This window comes from Stegostoma tigrinum, chromosome 17 (assembly GCF_030684315.1).
Source record: "Stegostoma tigrinum isolate sSteTig4 chromosome 17, sSteTig4.hap1, whole genome shotgun sequence".
Taxonomy (NCBI): Eukaryota; Metazoa; Chordata; class Chondrichthyes; order Orectolobiformes; family Stegostomatidae; genus Stegostoma; species Stegostoma tigrinum.
In genome coordinates this window covers 42,160,351-42,183,129 of record NC_081370.1, presented here as the reverse complement: position 1 = coordinate 42,183,129, position 22,779 = coordinate 42,160,351, and the positions used below count along the sequence as shown (strand labels likewise).

The 22,779-nt window shown below is 41.6% G+C and overlaps 1 protein-coding gene across 4 annotated transcripts in view; it reads right to left on the bottom strand.

Annotated features, from left to right (window-relative positions):
* dnajc24 (DnaJ (Hsp40) homolog, subfamily C, member 24) overlaps window positions 1-22,479 on the bottom strand; it is a 99,592-nt gene extending 77,113 nt beyond the window's left edge. The window contains exons 1-3 of one of the 4 annotated variants that reach the window (XM_048545056.2): window positions 22,009-22,479; window positions 16,096-16,173; window positions 13,599-13,747 (exon numbers count right to left, since the gene is read on the bottom strand). In XM_048545056.2, the coding sequence (XP_048401013.1) occupies window positions 13,599-13,706 (108 nt within the window). In that variant the 5' untranslated portion in view covers window positions 13,707-13,747; window positions 16,096-16,173; window positions 22,009-22,479. Of the gene's footprint in view, window positions 1-13,598; window positions 13,748-16,095; window positions 16,174-21,804; window positions 21,987-22,008 lie in introns of those variants that run through there. The other 3 variants (XM_059652121.1, XM_048545057.2, XM_048545058.2) reach the window with 3 other exon arrangements.
* Window positions 22,480-22,779: the final 300 nt, after the last annotated feature.

The window sequence follows — 22,779 nt, the reverse complement described above, 5'->3', positions numbered from 1 at the left end:
AGTGAGGTTAAAATTGTGATCAGAGATAATAGGAACTGCAGATGATGGAGAAGATGCTGCTTGCCCCTCTGTGTTCATCCAGCTCTACACCTTGTTATCTCTTATTTCTGAAAAGTTGAACTGTGGCCACTTTCCAAACATTCTGATCCAGCTTGATTTCAATCCAAATTGAAAGCATTCCATCAATCTGTAACTGTCAACACTTTGAATCAGTCAACAAGAAAACCGGTAGACCTGAAAAAGTTATTGAAATCCATCTTGTCTGCAGGACCTTCACAAATAGGAATGTTTTGTTTTTAACATTTTGTTTTAAGAATCCACTCTGCAGAGACTAGTGCTCCATGATTGTATCTACATTTGGAATTAAAGGGATTATAGTTCTAATTCTGGATTACAGTTTAGATATTTGATTGATACTTGCTTTAATGATAAATTTTGTATTACAATAAATTGATTATCTTGAGCTCATTAAAGAAGCCTGGTAAGCAGCTTTTTAGTTCTGGATAGCAGTACAAAACGGAATAAATTGGCCATAAATCACACATTTATACAAATAGTGCAACTGGTTGAGCAGTGGGGTTTGATTACCAGCATATTTCTTCTGACACAGTGGTTACAGAATAGAGGAGACAAATGCACTATTTTCCAACTTAATGAAGGACATTTCCATAGTCTGGGGTGTTTTGGAAAATAAAAATCAATGCATTTATTATATCAGCAGCCACATCTTTTAGAACCCTAGGGTGAAATCATCAGGACTTGAGGACTTGTCAGCTTTTAATTCTAAGTCCTCTTTTCCTGATTAATGCAGTGGTTTTACGTTCTTCCTTCACTTCCTTCACCTCACTCGTAATTATTTCTGGGTTTCTTATATGTTACTTATAAACTTAATAGTGAAGGCAAGACAGATAATCTCTTCATTGACCAATTTGCTTTATTCTATTATCAATTCCACAGGCTCACTTTCAGAGGATCAATGCTCATTTTATATACCATTTACCTTTGTAAATAGCTGTAGAAACTTATACCTTTTCACATTTTTAAAAAGGTCATTCACAAGATGTTAAGGGCAGCATGATGGTTCAGTGGTTAGCACTGTTGTCTTAGAGCATCAGGGACCAGAGTTCAACTCCAGCCTGGGTTGACTGTCTGTGTGGAGTTTGCATGTTCCCTAGATGCTCCAGTTTCCTCGCAGTCCAAAGATGTGCAGGTTAGGTGAACTGGCTGTACTGAATCGCCCTGCAGCGTCCAAGGATGTGTTGGGCTAGACGGATTAGATATCATAAATATGGGGTTACAGGATACGGTCAGTGGCTGGGTCTGGGTGGGATGCTCTTCGGAAGATCAGTATGAATGGGCTCTTTCCACACTGTCAGGGTTCAATGATTCTATGAGGATGTGCATTGCACTAGTTAGGCCAGCATTTAAACTCATCTCTAATAGCCCTTCAGAAGGTGGTTGTGAACTGCCTTCTTGAACCATTGCAGTCGACTTGATGTAAGTACACTCATAGCAAAATTGGGAAGAGACATCTAGGGCTTGGACACAGTAAAGGAATAGTGATATTGTTCCAAGTCAGAAGGGTGCGTGACATGAAGGGGACCTTGCAGGTGGTGGTGTTTTCAAGTATCTCCTTCTCTTGTCCTTCCAGGTGGCAGAGTTCACAGGCTTGACAGGTGCTTTCTAAGGAGCCCTGGTGATTCATAGAGTATTACAGCATGGGAAGAGGCCCTTCGGCCCATTGTGTCTGTTCTACTCAGAAGGAACCTATATATGCTAATCCCACTTCCCAGCACTTGATCTGTAGCCTCACATTGTGGTATTTCAAGAGATCATCTAAATACTTCTTAAATGTTAAAATAGTTCCTGCTTCTACCATCCTTTCAAGCGATGAGTTCCAGGTATCCAACATCCATTGAGTGAGAAAAGTTCTCCTTAATTCCCCTCTAAACCCCTGTCGTTTACCTTAAATCTATGCTCCTAGGTAATTGATCTGTAATATAAAGGCAAAAGTCAATTCCTGTCAACCCTGTCTATGCTCCTTCATAATTGTGGGCACCTCAAACTGGTTTCCCCTCTGCCTTCTCTGCTCCAAGGAAAACAATCCTAGCCTGCACAGTCTCTCTTTGCAGCCTGAATGTCCTCTACACCATCTCCAATAGAATCAAATCCTTCCCACAGTGTGATAGTAAAAACTGCAACAGTACTCATCTTACATTTGGTATCCACTGCTGCCACTGTACATTAATGGTGGAGGGAGTGAACATTGAAGGTGTTAGGTGGAGTGCCAATCAAGTGGGCTGCCTTGTCTTTGAATGTGTCAAGCTTGAGTGTTGGAGCACACCCATTCAGTCAAGTGAAGAGTGTTCTAGAACACTTCTCACTTGTGCCTTGTAGTTGGAGAACAGATTTTGAGGAGTCAGGAGGAGTTACATGTCATGGCATTCTCAACTTTTAACCTGCTCTTGTAGTCACAGTACTGATAATAGATATGGTTGTTCCAGTTCAATCCTGGGCAATGGTAAACCATTAGGTGTTGACAGTGGAGGATTCAATTATGGTAGCTTTCTCCTGTATTCCAGATTTTCCCTTCTTATTAATTATTTAGTCATCCTTTGCTGTTCTTGATCTTCTGTCCAAGCTCCTGGCTTTCACTTCATTTTTGCAGGACAACAATGCACATTACCTTACAATTTAATACATCTTCAGCTTCTTAATTAGCTATGGATGGTACACCCTTCCCTTGCATTCATTCTCACTGTAATTAAAATTATGTTAATTTTCCTAAAATTTGGCTAAGTGTCAATTTCACAGGAATTTCATGGAGGGGGTCTTTAGAGACTTCAGTCACACAATTTTATGCTGAACCCCTCACTGCATGGCATGTTTCCTCAAATTGCTGTCACCAATCTCATCTTCCCAAACTACTACACTTGCTACTTACCACCTTTCATGACTGAGGACTGACCAGCCCTGACTTTCCACAGTTTCCCTGCACTGAACTAAGGGCTGCTCCTCCTTAAACTTCTGGACATGTTAATTTGGTTGAAGCACATGCAGTGTGCTTGCTGTGTAAGCTGCTAGCACATGCAGCAGATGTAGCAATCACACACCAACATGTGCATCCCCTTGACTGTTCATTGCTGGCAACAGGGTAAGCTAGCTGGCTTTCTGTCTGTCCTAAAAGGCAAGGCTAAACAAGTCAAAGATGCTGTGAGCACGCAAATAAATGCAAAGTGAGTGAGCAATAAGCAAAGCAAGGTAAAAGCCCTGAGACGCACCCAATTCTAATGCACAAGATAATCAGCTGTCCCTGCATATAAAGTAGCACTGTAAAGTGTCGATGAGCTCCAAAGTGCAGTACTGGCAATACCTGGGCTACTGCACTGATTTGGATGCAAGTTGTACCACAATACCGGAAAATATAAAACAGCTGTTTGTAAGTGAGGAAACATTCGCATTTCAGATATTTAAAATTAGTATTAATACTTTCCTGTATCATATTCATTTAGTAAAAGCTTTCTTAAGTCCTCCTCCATTGAAGAAATGAATTTGAACGTGAATTAAACATAGATGTGCCATGATGGTACGGTGAGGCATTTTGCTGATGCCAACCTCTGTGGACACAGGATGCAGGTGTTCACTGCCTGTGGGCTGTGCCCAGAGATGTTAGGAAATGTACATAAAGCTGGATGCTCAGAGAAGAGCTGCAACCATCAGGGGGTCACTCTAAGTTTCAAGTAAGGAACTGGCATTATCTCTGGTACCTGGGAAAATAGCAACTGTTTTGCAGAGGATAATAAAATGTGAGGCTGGATGAACACAGCAGGCCAAGCAGCATCTCAGGAGCACAAAAGCTGACGTTTCGGGCCTAGACCCTTCATCAGAGAGGGGGATGGGGAGAGGGAACTGGAATAAATAGGGAGAGAGGGGGAGGCGGACCGAAGATGGAGAACAAAGAAGATAGGTGGAGAGAGTATAGGTGGGGAGGTAGGGAGGGGATAGGTCAGTCCAGGGAAGACGGACAGGTCAAGGAGGTGGGATGAGGTTAGTAGGTAGATGGGGGTGCGGCTTGGGGTGGGAGGAAGGGATGGGTGGGAGGAAGGGATGGGTGAGAGGAAGAACAGGTTAGGGAGGCAGAGACAGGTTGGACTGGGTTTGGGATGCAGTGGGTGGGGGGGAAGAGCTGGGATGGTTGTGTGGTGCAGTGGGGGGAGGGGACGAACTGGGCTGGTTTAGGGATGCAGTGGGGGAAGGGCAGATTTTGAAACTGGTGAAGTCCACATTGATACCATTAGGCTGCAGGGTTCCCAGGCGGCATATGAGTTGCTGTTCCTGCAACCTTCAGGTGGCATCATTGTGGCAGTGCAGGAGGCCCATGATGGACATGTCATCTAGAGAATGGGAGGAGGAGTGGAAATGGTTTGCGACTGGGAGGTGCAGTTGTTTGTTGCGAACTGAGCGGAGGTGTTCTGCAAAGCGGTCTCCAAGCCTCCGCTTGGTTTCCCCAATGTAGAGGAAGCCGCACCGGGTACAGTGGATGCAGTATACCACATTGGCAGATGTGCAGATGAATCTCTGCTTAATGCGGAATGTCATCTTGGGGCCTGGGATAGGGGTGAGGGAGGAGGTGTGGGGGCAAGTGTAGCATTTCCTGCGGTTGCAGGGGAAGGTGCCGGGTGTGGTGGGGTTGGAGGGCAGTGTGGAGCGAACAAGGGAGTCACGGAGAGAGTGGTCTCTCCGGAAAGCAGACAGGGGTGGGGATGGAAAAATGTAGAGGAAGTGAGATTAGATAACAATGAGATGTTAATACATGCAAGAAGATCTCTGCTACTCACTAGTGAGATTCTGATCTTGCTGTTCATTCAGATTTTCTTTCCTCATTATTAACACTCCCATTTTTAACTCTGGTCATATCTTCCCAGCTTTCTCATCATTGAACATGTTATTCAGAGACTGGTAAATTTCAGCTCAAAATATTATTACTACCTGGGAATTTGGAATCTAAAGTAAAGGCAAATGTATTTTTGGTTTTTGGTTCTATGACAGTCAGAAATTAATTTTTGCTGGCAGTTTGCCAAAAATTCATGTGACTTAAGATAAATGACTTGACAAGCTACCTAGTGAGATAAAATTTTCTTTGTTGTTGCCAAGCCAGGAAGTGCTCAGAACTCTGACTTTCCTATACTACCATCAGCTGGGATCATAATATCACATCATAATTTATATTTTGAGGGTTCTGAAGTATCAACTTAAATGTTCGCCACTATCTATACTGACCTAATCTGCACACACGTTTTCTCCAGTTCACTTTAGTCAGCTGTCTTCTTGCCCTCATAATTGCCTTTATTCAAGTTTAAAATGTTAGTCTTAGATCCACTCCTCTCCCTCAACTGAGTCTTATTATGATCACTGCTACCTAGGGCACTTACTTTTTAAAAAGTTCACTCATGTGATGTGAGCATTGCTGGCTGGGCCAACATTTATTACCTGTCCCGTGATGCCCTTAAGAAGGTGGTGGTAGGCTACCTCCTTAAACTGCTGCAGTCCATGTTCTGTAGGTACAGCCACAATGCTATTAAGACTGTGAGCTTATTAATTAATGCTGTCTCATTCCACAATACCTGCTCTCTTTACAACTGCAGAATGTTGTTCAAAGAAACAACCTGAAAACACTTCGTGAACTCATTATCCTGGCTGTTTTACCAACCTGATTCATTCAATCCATCTGTAGATTAAAATCATCCAAGATTATCACTGTATCTTTGTTACAGGTCCTGATTATTCTTTGCCTTGTACTCCTTCTGACAATGTGGATATTCTTATGAGTTCTGTAAACCACTCCAGCAGCAACTTCTTACCACTATTATTTCTTATCTCTACCCAATCTGATTCTACATCTTGATCTTTAGAACTATGGTTATCTTTCTCGATGACATCAATATCATCCTGAATTAACACAACCACTTTTTCCCAGCTTTCTATCTTTCCTAAACATCACATCCCCTTGAATATTCAGAACTGAATCTAAGTCAACTTACAGCCAGGTCTCTGCAATGGCTAACTGGTCTTACATTTTTATTTCTACTTGTTTAGTCAATTCATTTGTTTTATTATGAATGCCATGTGCATTCAGATACACAGCCTCTGGTTCTGGCTTTTGACTATTTTTGCAACCTTTGATCTAATCTGGTGAACAACCAAGTCTGTACACTCTTTCCCTTCTTATGACAATTTGATTATAATTTCTACTTGCTCATATACTAACTTGTCTTCTTTATCAATTAATCACACCTTCCCTAAATAAATAAATCTAACTTACCTCAGGGATTTGTGGCTTATTTCCAGAAGCTGAGTCAGAGGGTGGAGCACAAGGAATAACCGAAACCTAACTAGAAAGGTGATGTCACAGGCCAACTATGACCTGATTGGTTGGTAGGAAATCTGCCCTAAATTTACAAAAAGACACTCTAGAAATAATAAATTAACTAACTGGATTAATTTATCTATTAGTTAGTTATTCCACGTAGAGATGGCTGGACAGGTGTTGTGCTGTAGCTGTATTATGTGGGAGCTGGCTAATCCCATCGCAAGCTGCAGTGACCACATCTGCAGTGACTGTTGGTTGCTCGAGGAATTTCGGCTCAGAGTTGAGGAGTTGGAATCTGAGGTTCAATCGCTGTGGTACATCCAGGTGGGGAGAAGTACATGAACACTTTCAGGAGGCAGTCACACCTGGTAGATTGAGTACTTCAAATTCAGTGATCAGGAACGGCAAGATATGATTGCAAATGAGCCAGGTAGGGGAATCCTGAATTCAAGAAAGGAGGAGCCTCAGCTCTTGACCTTGTCCAACAGGTTTGAGGTACTTGCTCCCTGTGAGGATGAGTAAAAGAGCTGTAGGAAGGATAAGCCAACTGACCATTGCACCATGGCACTGGAGGCCATTCAAGAGGGAGAAGCAAAAAGACAAGTGGTAGTTGTAGGTGGTTCTATAATCAGAGGGACTGATAGCATCCTTTGCAAACAGAATCAAGGGTCCCCCATGGTGTGTTGCCTGCCCAGTGCCAGGGTGAGGGACATCTCTGACTGGCTTGAAAGGATATTGGAGAGGGAGGGCAAGGATCCAATTGTTGTGGTTCACACTGAGACAAACAACATAGGCAAGGCTAGGAAGGAGGACCTGTTTGGGGATGAAGAAGTACCAGGAATGAAACTAAGGAACAGGTTTTCAAGGGTTATAATCTCAGGATCACTACTCAAGCCACGTGCAAATGGCCTACAAATAAGAAAACTAGGGAAGTAGCATGTGGATAAAGGAGCAGTGTGGGAAAGAGTGGTTCCACTTCATGGGGCATTGCATCAATTTTGGAACAGGAGGAATCTATACCATAGGGACCATCTCTACTTGAACTGATCTGGAACCAGTACTTCAACGAGAGGTGTAAATAAGCTGGTGATTAGGACTTAAACTAGAGAAATGGTGGGGGGTGGGGGGGTAGAGCAAGGGAAGGGGAAAATGACAGGAAGTATAATGGTAAATAGAAAAGGAAATGGCAGGTTAACATTTATGCAGGAGGGTTTAACTACATCGAGGACTATAAAGAAGTTGAGGAAGGAGAACTCAGGAGATATTATTAATGGAGATGTCAAGAATTCAAAAACTAGCATGAAGGCACTTTACCTAAATGTTCCTAGCATTCAAAACAAGTTAGATGAGTTAATGGCACAAAATATTGTGAATGAGTATGACTTAGTAGCCATTACGGAGACATGGTTGCAGGATGGTCACAACTGGGAATTAAATAGCCAGAGGTATCAGACTATTTGGAATTATAGACAGGGAGGTAAGGAAGGTGGTATTGCTCTCATAGTTAAGGACGACATCAAGGCAGTAGTGAGAGGTGATATAGTTTCTATGTAGAATAAGATAGAATTCATTTGGGCAGAAATTAGAAATTCTAAAAGAAGTTGTCACTGATAGGTGTAGTCTAAATGCCACCAAATAATAACATCACATTGGGATGGCAATAAACAAAGAAATAACCATTGCCTACAAAAATGGTATGGCAATTATCGTAGGGGATTTTAATCTACATGTTAATTGGTCAAACCAGGTCAGTCAAGGCAGCCTTGAGGAGGAGTTCATTGAATGTTTCCACAATTGGCTTTCTTGAACAATATGTAACGGAACTAACGAGGGAAGAAGCTATCCTGGGTCTGGTTCTGTGTAATATGACATGGAGAATTAATGATGTCATAATTAGGAATCCTCTTGGAAGGAGCGATCACAGTATGGTTAAATTTAGGACACAGATGGAAAGTGAGAAGATAAAATCCGATACCAGGGTCCTGTGCCTAAACAAAGGAGACTACAATAGGATTAGGGAGGTATTGGCTAAAGTAGATTGGATGGGAAAGTTCAGGAACAGTGGAGGACTTTCAAAGAAATTTTTCAAAGTGCTCAAAAAAAATGTATATTCTGGTCAAAAACAAGGATAGCAAGGGTAGGAACAGCCAGCCTTGGGTAACTAAGGAAATAAAGGAAGGCATCCAATTAATAGTTCAACCTTACAAAGTCACCAACAGAAGTGGGAAACAGGAAGATTGGAAAAACTTTAAAAAGCAACACAGAACCATAAGGCAAGCAATAAAGAAATGAAAGCTAGATTATGAATGCAAACTGGCACAGAATATAAAAACAGATAATACAAGTAATACTATAACATAGCATAATACGGAAAAATGTGGCTAAAGTGGACATCAGTCCCTTGGAGGATGAGTAGGGGGAATTAATATTGGGTCGTGCTGAAATGGCTGAGGCCTTGGATGATTATTTTGTGTCAGTCTTCACACCGGCAGATGTGTCTAACATGCCAAAGAATGATGTTAAGGATACGTTGGGAGTGAGGATCTCAATTCAACTGTTATCACTAAAGGGGTAATTCTGAGCAAACTAGAGGGTGGAAAAGATAGTGCCCTGATCCTGACAGAATGGATCCCAGGGTCCTGAAAGAAATAGTGGAAGTTAGAGTAGATGCGTTGGTGGTAATTTACCAAAATTCATTTGACTCTGGGAAGTCCCAGCAGATCGAAGACAGCAAATGTCACTCCACTGTTTAAAAAGGACGTAGGCAAAAGGCAGGTAACAGCAGGCCATTTAGATTAACGTCTGTAGTCAGCAAAATGCTTCAGGCTATCATTAGGGAAGAAATAGTGAGACAGCTGGATGGAAAGGATTCCACTGGGCAGACACAGAATGGATTCAGGACGGGAAGAACTTAGTGGAGTTAAGGATATAACAATCACGGTGGGTAGAGGGGAACAGGTGGATGTCGTGTGCTTGGATTTCCGGAAGACATCAATAAGGTACTGCACAAAAGACTCATCCATAAGATAAGAACACATGGAGTTGTAGGGAATGTATTAGCATGGATAGAGGACTGGTTAACCAATAGAAGGCAGACACTTAGGATAAATGGGTGTTTCTCTGGTTGGAAATCAGTGTTCAGTGGAGTGCCACAGGAGTCGTTGTTGGACCCACAACCGTTCACGATTTATATAAATGATTCAGAAGAGCATACCGCCATCTAAATTTGCTAATGACACTAAACTGAGTAGAAAGGGAAATGATGCAGAGGATGTGGAGAGTCTGCATAGATTTAGATAGGTTAAGTGATTGTATTCCATTTGCCGGACCCTTGACCAATGTTGGTAAATGTGAAGTCATCTAGTTTGGAAGTAAAAAATTGTAGTTCCAATTTTTATTTAAATGGTGAGAGATTGCAGCATATTGTTGTGGAGAGACTTAGGAGTGCTTTGTACATGAATCGCTAAAAGTTGGTTTACAGGTGTGGCAGGTGATCAGGAAGGCAAATGGAATGTTAGCTTTCATTGCTTGAGGGATTGAATATAAGAGCAGGGAGGTTCTGCTTGAATTGTAATGGTGCTGGTGAGGCTGCACCTGGAATATTGTGCACAGTTCTGGTCTCTGTACTTGAAGAAGGATATAATGGCTTTGACGTCAGTTCACCAGGCTGTTTCTGGAGATGAGGGGGTTACCCTATGAAGAGACGTTGAGCCACCTGCGACTGTTCTCGCCAGAATTTAGAAGAATGAGAGGGGATCTTCTAGAAACTAATAAAATTATGAAAGGGATAGGTAAGATAGGGGCAGCTAAACTGGTGGGAGAGATTAGGACTCGGGGACATGGCCTCAAGATTAGGGGGAGTAGATTTAGGACAGAGATGAAGAGGAACTGCTTTTCCCAGAGAGTGGTGAATCTATGGAATTGTCTGTCCAAGGAAGCAGTGGCAGCTTCTGCAAATATATTTAAGGCACAGTTGAATAGTTGCATGGTAAGCGGGGTAAGGGCTATGGGGATAATGCAGGTAAGAACAGCTGAGGCCATGAATGGATCAGATTTGGCAGAGCAGCCTCAATGGGCCAAGTGACCTACTCCTGCTTCTATCTCTCATGAACTTACAAAATGAAGGACTGTAAGAAAAGGATATGGCTGATTAAGGAAATAAGGGAGACTTTCAAATTGAAAGATATGGCATACGAAGTGACAAAGACCAGTGGGAAACTAGAAGACTCAGAAAACTTTAAAAATCAATAGAAAGCCACAAAAAAGGCTATAAAGAAAAGTAAGATAGATTATGAAACTAAACTCGCTTAGAATATAAAGACAGACAAGAAAAGTTGCAATGAATATAAAAACTAAAGAGATTGGCTAAGGTAAACATTGGTTCTTTCGAGGGTGTGAAGGGGGATTTAATAACAGGAAATTAGGAAATAGTTGAGGCATTGATCAAGTATTTTGTGTCAGTCTTCAAATAGCGAATAACTTGCCAGTAACTGATGACAAAAAGACTAATGTTGGTGAGGACCTAGACACGATCATTATGAAGAAAGAGGTAGTGTTAGCTAAGTTAATGGAGCTAAACATAGCCAAGTCTTATGGCTCTGATGGAATACATCCCAAGGTTCTAAAAGAGATCACAAGAGTAACATCAAATGCTCTCATTGTAATTTTCCAAAATTTGCTGGACTCTGGGGCAGTTCCAGCAGATTGGAAAACAGCCAATGTGACCCAACTTTTCAAAAAAGGAGGTAGACAAAAGATGGGGCATTATAGACCAGTTAGTCTAGTGGGGAAAATGTTTCAATCTATCATCAACGAAGAAACAGCAAGTCATCTAAATAGAAATTGCCACATTGGGCAGACAGGCCACAGGTTCATGAAAGGCAGGTCATGCTTGACTAATTTGCTAGAATTCTGTGAAGACATTACAAGAGTGGTGGACAACAGGGGTCCAGAAGATGTGGTGCATCTGCATTTTCAAAAGGCGTCTGACCAGGTGCCACATAAAAGGCTGCTGCATAAGTTAAAAATGTGTGGCATGATAGGCAATGTATTGGCATGAACTGAGGATTAGTTAACTAACAGGAAGCAAACAGTGGGATAAAATATTGCTTCCCTAGTAGGTAAACAGGGACTAGTATGTGCCACAGGGATCAGGGACTGCAACTGTTTACAATGTATTTAGATGATTTGGAGTTGGGGACCACATGTAGTGTGCCAAAGTTTGCAGATGACACTAAGATGAGTGGTTGAGCAAAGTGTGCAGTGGACCCAAAGTTTGCAGAGGGACATAGATGGTATAAGTGAAGGTATGGCAGATGGAACTCAATGTTGATAAATGTGAAGTCATCCATTTTGGTTGGAATAACAGTAAAAGAGACTATTGCCTGAAAAGTAAAAACAATTGCAGCTCACTGCTGCGCAAAGAGGCCTGAATGTCCTTGTGCATGAAATACAGAAGGTTGGTTCGTAGGTACAATAGGGAATTAACAAGGCAAATGGAATTTTATCCTTCGTTGCTAGAGGGATTGAGTTTAAAAGCAGGGAGGTTAAGTTGCGGCTAAATAGGGTGGTGGTGAGGCCACATATGGAGCACTGTGCGCAGTTTTGGTCTCCTTACTCCTTACTAGAGGGAGTGCAGAAGAGATTCATTAGGTTGATTCCGGAGAAGAGAGGGTTGGTTTATGAGTAGATGCTGAATAGACTGGGATTATGTTCATTGGAATTTAGAAAAATATGGGGAGATCTTATAGAAACATAGAAAATTATGAAGGGAGTAGATAAGATAGAAGGAGGGAGGTTGTTTCCACTCGTGAGTGAAATTAGAACAAAATTAGGGGTATCAGATTTAGGACTGAATTGAGGAGAATCTGCTTCACCCAAAGGGTGAATTCTCTGGCAGTGAGTAGATGAGGTTTCCTCAGTGAATGTTTTTAAAGCTTACGTAACTTTCTGAATAGTAAAGAAATTAAGGGTTATGGTGAGAGGGTGGGTAAGTGGAACTGAGGCCATGAAAAGTTCAGCCATGATCTTATTGAATGGCAGAGGATTTTCAAAGGACCAGATGGGCTATTCCTGCTCCTGCTTCTTATGTTCTCAAATTTGATCCCTCGACCTACTATTTAAAGTTCTCTACACTGTCCTGATTACACAACTTGCCACAACAAGTTTTCCAGCGCGATTCAGTTGATGACTGTTCCATTTTCCCCTGTATTGATCCCAGTGTCCCATAAATCGAAACCCATTTCTCTCAAGGCAACCTGAGAGCTGCACGTTTATCTTTTTAATCTTATTTACTCTATGTCAATTTGCTTGTGACTTAAATAATAATCCTGAAATCAAAATCTTCGAGATTCTGCTTTCTAATTTAGCTACGAGATGGTCATAATCCCTCAGCCTGAACGGCTTTCCTAGTTCAATTTACATCAGTAGTACCTTATTGGATTACAACCACTGGATCCTTTCCCTTCCACTGCAGTTCTCCTCCAGCCCAAAACAGATATCCTGAATCCTAGCACCAGGTGGGAGACATAGCTGTCTGGATTTCTTCTCAACTGTCCAGAACTGTGTTAATTCCCCTGACAATACCGTCTCCTGCAAAATTACTTTCAACTATGCACCTGCTCCAGTCCTATTTATTCCTTTCTTGATTATGCAATCATACAGTTAGTTCCTGAGGAGTACAGACAAATCCCTAAATCCAAGATCCTCAACACTCTGTGAGCAATGATTAACAGTATTACATTCAAAAGTATGCTTATGTCAAGTTGCCAAACTAGTGACAAATGTGCCAAGATACGTGTCCAATGGCTCAAAACTTTCTCTCCAGCTTTCAGTCCCACATTGTTTTGGAGCAGGTTGGATCTTCTCAGTCAGTTTAGATCAAACATTGTTTCTTCAGTACAATGTTCAAGCAGGACAATTGCTTAGCTTGCTGTCATTATTCTCAATTTTTCTTTAACTGCTGTCACTAATTTAATTTTTGTTCTTTTACTTACTAATTTTTTTTGTTTCAAGTTTACAGATAGTCTCATACGTGGGGTTTCTCTTTGATCTGTCTTTTCAGTCTGTTTACTTTCAGTTCATTTTAAAGTTTCAATTTCTTACCAATCTTTTGTTGCTTTGCCATTTGCTTAATGCATTACAGCTATTCACATGCTTATAGTTTAAAAACAAACAGGAGTAATCCTGCTTTTCAATACAAGTCCCTGCTCCACAAAAAAAGACTCACCAATCGTGCCAGTCTCTGATAACTTTGTCTGAGCTCCTGCATACTGTGTGATGGACTCGCACCAAGAATTTCATACCAGTCCTTTTCAGGAATATTTTCAGATGTCATTCTTCAACTGCTTTTCACTTACGTATTGTTAGATTAGTTTCCTGAAAAGGAAAACAAACATGCTAGCAATTGATTTTGGCCCTGTACATTTAAATTTTGAAGCCTGACAACACAGAACAATAAACAGACTTAAAAATAAATTGTAGAAGGCAGAATGACAATTAGAAAAAGACTTCCATCAATTGAGAATTCTTCAGCAGTTGAGAGGAGAAAGATTCTTTCTGGGGCTAACACTGTATTTTCGTGCATGTATTTAGCAGATTGGTTTCAATTTCACCATTTTTTAATTCTTTTTTAATTTCTCATGAACCTATCTCTCTTTGCAAATCACATGAGGTACAAAAGTTCACAGAATAACTTTCAAAACTAAAATGTGCATGATAAACGAATGGTATGGAACTGCTGAAGAGGAAGACAGTCAAACATCTAGGGAGGAAAAAGAAAGTGCCACAATCAAAATTTTAAATGTGGGAAGAAGTTTTAGTAGATCATAAGCAGCAGCACGGATATTTTGAGGTGAATCCAGTTTCTAAGCTATATAACCCATGTAAACATAGATAAGCTGCAGAGCTGGGCTGAGAGGTGGCAAATGGAGTTTAATGTAGACAAGTGTGAGGTGATGCACTTTGGTAGGAGTAACCGGAAGGCAAAGTACTGGGCTAATGGTAAGATTCTTAGCAGTGTAGATGAGCAGAGAGATCTCGGTGTCCATGTACACAGATCCTTAAAAGTTGCCACCCAGGTTGACAGGGCTGTTAAGAAGGCATACAGTGTTTTAGCTTTTATTAACAGAGGGATCGAGTTCCGGAACCAAGAGGTTATCGTGAAGCTGTACAAAACTCTGGTGCGGCCGCACTTGGAGTATTGTGTACAGTTCTGGTCACCACATTATAAGAAGGATGTGGAAGCTTTGGAAAGGGTGCAGAGGAGATTTACTAGGATGTTGCCTGGAATGGAGGGAAGGTCTTATGAGGAAAGGCTGAGGGACTTGAGGCTGTTTTCATTAGAGAGAAGAAGGTTGAGAGGTGACTTAATTGAAACATATAAAATAATCAGAGGGTTAGATAGGGTGGATAGGGAGAGCCTTTTTCCTAGGATGGTGACGGCGAGCACGAGGGGGCATAGCTTTAAATTGAGGGGTGAAAGATATAGGACAGATGTCAGAGGTAGTTTCTTTACTCAGAGAGTAGTAAAGGAATGGAACGCTTTGCCTGCAACGGTAGTAGATTCGCCAACTTTAGGTACATTTAAGTCGTCATTGGACAAGGATATGGACGTACATGGAATAGTGTAGGTTAGATGGGCTTCATATCGGTATGACAGGTCGGCACAACATCGAGGGCCGAAGGGCCTGTACTGTGCTGTAATGTTCTATGTTCTAAACCATTCGGCCTTTCTTGAGTTTACAAAGTCCCATTCCCCTACATTTTTCTTGAGCCGTTTTATATTATTCTTAACCAGTATCATTTTAAGTGCTGTAATCAATTCAGTATTGTGCACCATTTGTGATAATTTGCTCCATAATTTATTCAGAGCTGTGAAAACATTTCTTCAAATCTCCCACATTGTGCATCTAAATCTTTTCAAAATTATAGCACCTCGTCTTTTATTTTGCTGTCAGTATAAATCCTATCCATTAATATATTCATTTATTTTATCATTCTGAACACTTTCTGAAATTGTAATGTCAATCTCTCAGATTCTGGGAATGAAAATATATTTGTACCAGCCTTTCCTTGATATTCAGCTAATCATTCGAATAATCTAACCCACAGCTGAGGGAGCAATCTTCATTTTATGAATTTTTGTATTTTTTTAATTCACTGCTGTAAATTAACAGTTATCCAGTTCCCACCAATGTCTACTTATATTTACACACTCTGATTGATGTGCAACATTTTTAGTCACTGTTCACAAATGTAAGGTATTTGCCACATCTAATTTCACTGTAAAGAATATCAGGTTCACAGTCGCTGAATCTCTTCACATTTAACATCAAATCTCACTATGACATAGTAAAACACAAATCAAATTTAAGGTCATTTTTAAAACAAGGTTGTGATATTGAAGGAAATTCAAATTTAAATGGTATTTTGTACTGTCACCAGAAATTATATTTTGCACTCTTGAAAACTCGTTTTGTAAAAACATTGCCACTTAAAACAGCACACGAAAATTGCAATATAAGCAAAAAAAATGCTGAGAAACAGAGCTGGCCAGACAATATCTGTGAAATGAATTGTCATTTTATAGCATGACATATTTTGATCCTAGGATGCAAAATGTACAAAACCATGCAAGTTTTTTAAAAAATTGGAACATAAAATCAACAGCTGGATTCTGAACGCATGTGGGGACTTTTATTGTATATTACAAGATAGCACAATACCTCACTTTGTTGCTTGAGTTAAAACATTTCTAACTGCTCCAATTCCATTCACAGAAGTTGTATCAGTTTTCTTTAGAGCTACAAAGGGACAAAAAGAAAATAGCAAAATCAGAGAACAGTATGAGCCTTTTTTTAAAAAGCGAGATTACAGAGAAGCAGGAAAAATAGCTGATGCAACACAAATGAACCTCAATAGCCAATATGAAGGACTTGCAGTAGAATTCTCCAATTGGTTGATTTCAGAAGTTTAACCCAAGAACTGTGCAGAATGGCAATAAAAAGATCTTCATTTAAATACCTCCACTCAAAGCCTCAGGATTCCCACTTAGCGTGTTACACCCAATGAAGTACCTCTGAAGTAAGTCACTACTTTAATGCACCAACATCACAGTCAAATATAATAATGTCTGAAGACTTATCAACTAGGGCAGGCTGTTTCTCAGTTCTTCACTCAAACTTGAAATCTCTGATATGCCTTCAAAATTTGAACTCGTAACTGGGCTATTAATCTGAATAAATTAAAGAAAAATGCAAATAACTGCTACTGACCTTGAAAGATTAAAAGGAGTTAACAAAGAACAGTACAACACATGCTGACCCATTATCCCACTAAGATCAACCTATCCTGCATACCCTACATTTTACTGTCCTCCACGTGCCTATCCAAGAGTCGTTCAAAATTCTCTAAAGTATCTCACTCCACTACCACTGCCGGCAACACATTCTACATGCCCACTACTCTGTGTGAAGAACCTACCTCTGACATCTCCCCTATGCCTTCCTCCAGTCACCTTAAAATTATGCCCCCTCGAAATAGTCATTTCCACCATGGGAAAAAATCTCTGAATATCCACACTTTCTAAGCCTCTCATCATTGTGAAAACCTCTATCAAGTCACCTCTTATCCTTCTTTGCTCCAAGTAAAAAAAGCCCTAGCTCCCTTAACTTTTCCTCAGAAGACCTGCCCTCCAGTCCAGGCAGCATCCTGGTAAATCTCCTCTCCACCGTCTCTAAAGCTTTTGCATCTTTCCTGTAATGAGGTGACCAGAACAGAACACAATATTCCAAGTGTGGTCTAACCAGAGTTTTATAGAGCTGCTGCATAATCTCACAGCTCTTAAACTCAATTCCCCTGCCAATGAAAGCCAACACCCCATACGCCTTCTTTACAACCCTATCAACTTGGGTCGCAACTTTGAGGGATCTATGGACGTAGACCCCAAGATCCCTTTGTTCCTCCACACTGCTGAGAATCCTGCCATAGCCCTGTATTCTGCATTCAAATTTGACCTTAAACAAGTCAAACAAGTTCAATTTCACAGACTTTCGACCTTTGTCTATCTTGCAACATAAAAATGTCATTTTCAGAAATTTTAGGCGTTATGTACATTTGAAGTCACAGCAACCTAAAACTTGGTACATACTTTAAGAAGGGCACTAGCTCACCTACTCAGTATTAATTCTGAGATAACAAATTGTGGAGCAGGATGACACAGCAGACCAAGCAGCATCTTAGGAGCACAAAAGCTGGTGTTTCAGGCCAAGACCCTTCATCAGAAAAGGGGGATGGGGAGAGTGTTCTGAAATAAATAGGGAAAGAGGGGGAGGCGGACCAAAGATGGATAGAGGAGAAGATAGGTGGAGAGGAGAGTATGGGTGGGGAGGTAGGGAGGGGATAGGTCAGTCCGGGGAGGGCGGACAGGTCAAGGGGATGGGATGAGGTACGTAGGTAGGAAATAGAGGTGCAGCTTGAGGTGGGAGGAGGGGATAGGAGAGAGGAAGAACAAGTTAGGGAGGCAGGGACGAGCTGGGCTGATTTTGGGATGCAGTGGGGGAAGGGGAGATTTTGAAGCTGGTGAAATCCACATTGATACCATTGGACTGCAGGGTTCCCAAGCAGAATATGAGTTGCTGTTCCTGCAACCTACGGGTGGCAGCATTATGACACTGCAGGAGGCCCAGGATGGACATGTCATCTAAGGAATGGGAGGGGGAGTTGAAATGGTCCGTGACTGGGAGGTGCAGTTGTTTATTGCGAACCGAGCGTAGGTGTTCTGCAAAGCTGTCCCCAAGCCTCTGCTTGGTTTCCCCAATGTAGAAGGAGCCACATCTTTGGTATCTCAATATTAATACTGAGTTTTGCACTATGCCAAGAACCAAATCGCAAAGCAAGCAATGGTGACCCAAGTAGCTATTAAGGTTAACTATTGACATCTGTCCCAAAGGGAAACTGAACCAAATATTTTCAACAATCAGAGATAATGGGAACTGCAGATGCTGGAGAATCCAAGATAACGAAGTGTGGGGCTAGATGAGCGCAGCAAGCCAAGCAGCATCTTAGGAGCAACAAAAGCTGACGTTTCGGGCCTTGACCCTTCTTCCATTTTGAGCTTGCTGCTCCACTCACACTTCAAGGCATTTGAGAATGAGCTTCAATCAGGTTCTTCTTTCATAATGTAGAATCCACACTGATTGAAGCTTACTATATTGATATGGGCAGAGCTAGGAAGCGGGCCCCAATAAGTAACACAGTCAGTATGGGTTGTGGACAGTATTCTACATTTCATCTTACCAACTCAATTAGGGAAAGTGATGACACAGTTATGGCTAGATTATTAATCCACAGACCCAGGTAACATTCTGGGGACGTGACTTCAAATCCTGTCACAGCAGATGGTGGAATCGGAATTCAAGAAAAAAAAATCTGGAATTATGATTCGAATGGTGACCATGAAACCCATGTCAATTGTCAGGGAAAAACCCATCTGGTCAACTAATGTCCTTTGGTGAAGGAAATCTACCATCCTTGCCTCTTCTGACCTACATGAGTTGCCAGATCCACAGAAATGTAGTTCACTCTTAACAATTTGCAATGGGCAATAAATTCTGGCACAGCCAGTGACACTCATATCCCATGAAAGAATTTTTTTTTAAAATTACAGACTCCATTATTTTTCTATCTCATCTTTTTGTTTCTTTGTGTGAACCACAATTAAGATCAGAAATAGCCAAGTAAGACACCATTTACTTGTCAACAGTTACATAATCAAGTCAGCGACGCTACTGAGTAAAAATACAAAGATCAATTTAACTGGTTAGATTGTCAACTTTTTAAAACGCAAAACTACATAAAAAGGAAATATCACAAAACTCACATTTTCAATTTTTCAGCAACAAAATAGAGATACTTCTATTTAAATACCACAACCTAAATATTCCATTCTGGGTCCGAATACCTATTTCTGCCAGGCTCAGGGGTGTAAAGCAGGGTCTGGTTAGATATCCGTCGGGGAAAACACATGTCTGAAGGGGTTTTTTAAAAGTGGCAGGGGGTGAGGGAAGAGTTAGGGGTTTCATCCAGAAGAGGGTGCCCAGTCAGTACAGAGTCAGTTTAACAGAAATTGGAACATGGTTCAATTCCTTTAGCTTGACTTAGGGAACTATTAAAATAGTCGGAATCCTTCAACTTTAAGTTGGACTTGTAGATTTGGTTCCACATGCTGGGTAATTACCAGAGTTCACAGGAAATTCCCACAAATTCAGTTGTACTTGGGCTTCCACATTATTCTGACATGCAACTCCTTAGGAACATCGGATCGGTAGGCCATTTAGTCCCTCAAGTCTGTTGTGCCATTCAATGAGATTACAGCTGATCTGTCATCTAACTCCATTTGCCCGCCTTAGGCCCACATCACTTGATACCCTTGTTTAATAAAAATTTATCTATTTCAGATTTGAATTTAACAGTTGAATTACCATTAACTATTGTTTGAGGAACAGAGTTCCAAACCTCCACTACTCTTTACATGTAGATGTGCTTTCTTACATCTCTTCTGAATGGCTTGGCCCTAATTCTTAGACTATGGCCCCTGGTCCTAAAATCTTCAACTAGTGCAAATAGTTTATCTTTATGCGCCCTGTCTTTCCCTGTTAGTCTCCTGAAGACCTTCATTAGATCACCCCCTAACTTTCTACATTCTGGAGAATAAAGGCCTAATTAATCTAACCTCCCATCAGAATTTAACCCCTGAAGTCCAAGTAACATCCTTACAAACCTGGTCTGAATTTCATCTAGGCTAAAACATCCGGCCCTATGGTGTGGTTCCCAGATCTCTAAGTGGGGTCTAACTTGGGTTTTGTTTAACTGTAGCAGAACATCTGAATCTTGTTACTCCAGCTCTCTAAGTGGGAAGGCCAACACGTTGGTGGTCTTCTTGACTATTTTCTGCACTTTTTTAATGGAATTTTAAAGAGCTATGCACCTGATTTGAATGCATGATGATCAGGCTCCTTTGACAAAGATCTTTCATTTTTAACCAACATATAAGGAAGAAACAAGAGCCTGCTCCACCATTCAATAAGATCAGGGCTGATTTTAATATTACATTTCTACATATTCTTTTATATAATCTTTTGTCCCCTCTGTAATCAAGAACCTATCTACAATCAACAGTTCAGGTCCCTTGTAGGGTCACTGGACCTGAAAAAACTGACTTGACTTTCTCTCCACAGTTCTGCCAACTTTCTCCAGCAATTTCTGCTTGTGTCAATATTCAGCAACCGAGGAGGCAATAGCCTAATGGTATAACAAGGTGTAGAGCTGGATGAACACAGCAAGCCAAGCAGCATCAGAGGAGCAGGAAGGCTGACATTTCGGGTCTAGAAACGTCAGCCTTCCTGCTCCTCTGATGCTGCTTGGCCTGCTGTGTTCATCCAGCTCTTCACAATGTTATCTCAGATTCTCCAGTTCCTACTATCTCAGCCTAATGGTATAGCTGGGCTAGGTTGTAGACTTGCTCACCAAACCGGTGTGTTTGTTTGCAGGCATTTCATCAGCCTACTAGGTAACATCAGTGTGCCTCTGGTGAAGCACTGGTGTTCTGTCCTGCTTGTTAATTATATGAGATAATGGGAACTGCTGACGCTGGAGAATCCAAGATAACAAAGTGTGAAGCTGGATGAACACAGCAGGACAAGCAGCATCTCAGGAGCACAAAAGCTGACGTTTCGGGCCTAGATCCTTCATCAGAGAGTCTGATGAAGGGTCTAGGCTGAAACATCAGCTTTTGTGCTCCCAAGATGCTGCTTGTCCTGCTGTGTTCATCCAGCTTCACACTTTGTTATCTTGTTATTTATATGGCTTGATTTGCTGAGATGGTTGGCAATACTTTTGGTTCAGTTTTTCAACGGTTTATATATCGGGTCCATTTCAACATGTTTGTTGATGGAGTTCTGTTTGGAATGCCAGACCTACAGGAATTCCTCGTCATGTCTTGCTTTGGCTTGTGCTATTATGGATGCGTTGTCCCAGTCAAATTCAGGTCCTTCTCTGTCTGTGGGTATCAAGACCACAGGGGATCTGTGGGGATCTGTGTCTACAAATGTTATGATCTGTTGTACTGGTTGCAAAACAAAACTTTTCACAGTACTCATGCACATGACAATAATCAAATCAAAACAAAACAAAATGAGCGTTTTCAAACAAAAAGTTTGACATAATCCAAATAACTTGCTATACTATTCTGTAACTCCATGCTGTATCTAAACGTGGGACCTTCAAGTTAATGCCTTTTCTCTACTTTCTTGTTTAACTTAGTAACTTTTCTGCCGTACACAGAAAAACAGAGCTGCAGAGGTTCTGTTGAGCGAACCATTCACAACAGGTTACAAAGTAAACCGAACACCAATACTTAAAACGCAAGGTTTTACTTCACAGTAAAATTCCTCTGGAGTCAGGAAACTGTAGGATCAGACCACACGTCGGGATTCGAGCCTGTTAGTTGGGCGGGGACAGCACGGGCACTGCCAAAGGAGCGCTGCACTCCCGATAGTGCAGTCTTCCGGGAGAGAAGTTAAATCAAGATATGGTTCAACTGCACTTCAAACCGAGACGAAAGCGGAGTCGCCTCGTACCTGACCTGCGCGCGGTTTCTTTAGTACTTAATGCCCGCCTGGTCGCCTCGTTGCTCCAAGCGATGCTGACAGTTGATGCACCCCCTCTCCCCAGCAGCAGCAGCTCCACTTTCCAGGTCTGGCCTTTCTTCTGCCCGCGCTCCCCCAGCCGCGAGCCCCTTGCACGCGGCCTTCGCGTCAGCAACCGTTTCACCACTCGGACCGGAACCAAGTACAGGGCCTTCAACCGCTACCCGGAACCGAGACGCTGCTACAGGAAAGGAAACGTTTGAGCCTCGGAACCATTATTACGCTTTTTGAAAAACGAAACAGACGTTACGGGCGGCGCGCTGAGCCGGATGGAGAGTTCGCCTTACAAGTAGAAGCTGCAACCGAATGGCCTACCCCATCTTTATATTAACTGCCAATTTGTGAAAGACATGAGAGCAGTGTAGGCGGGAGGAGATTGATGATAACAAAGTGTGGGACTGGCTGAACACAGCAGGCCAAGCAGCATCTTAGGAGCACAAAAGCTGCTTGTCCAGCTGTGTTCATCCAGTCCCACACTTCGTTATGTGTGATAATGGGAACTGAAGATGCTGTAGAATACAAGATACACTTCGTTATGTCGGATTCTCCAGCATCTGCAATTCCTGTTATCTCCGAGGAGATGGAGGATGTGGCTCAAGGGCAGTGAGGTCAGCGACAATGAAGGGGCAGAGTTTATATGAAGGATAGTGGCCTCACAACAGAGAAAAAAACACAAATTTAGATTTTAAAAAACCCGAAAGA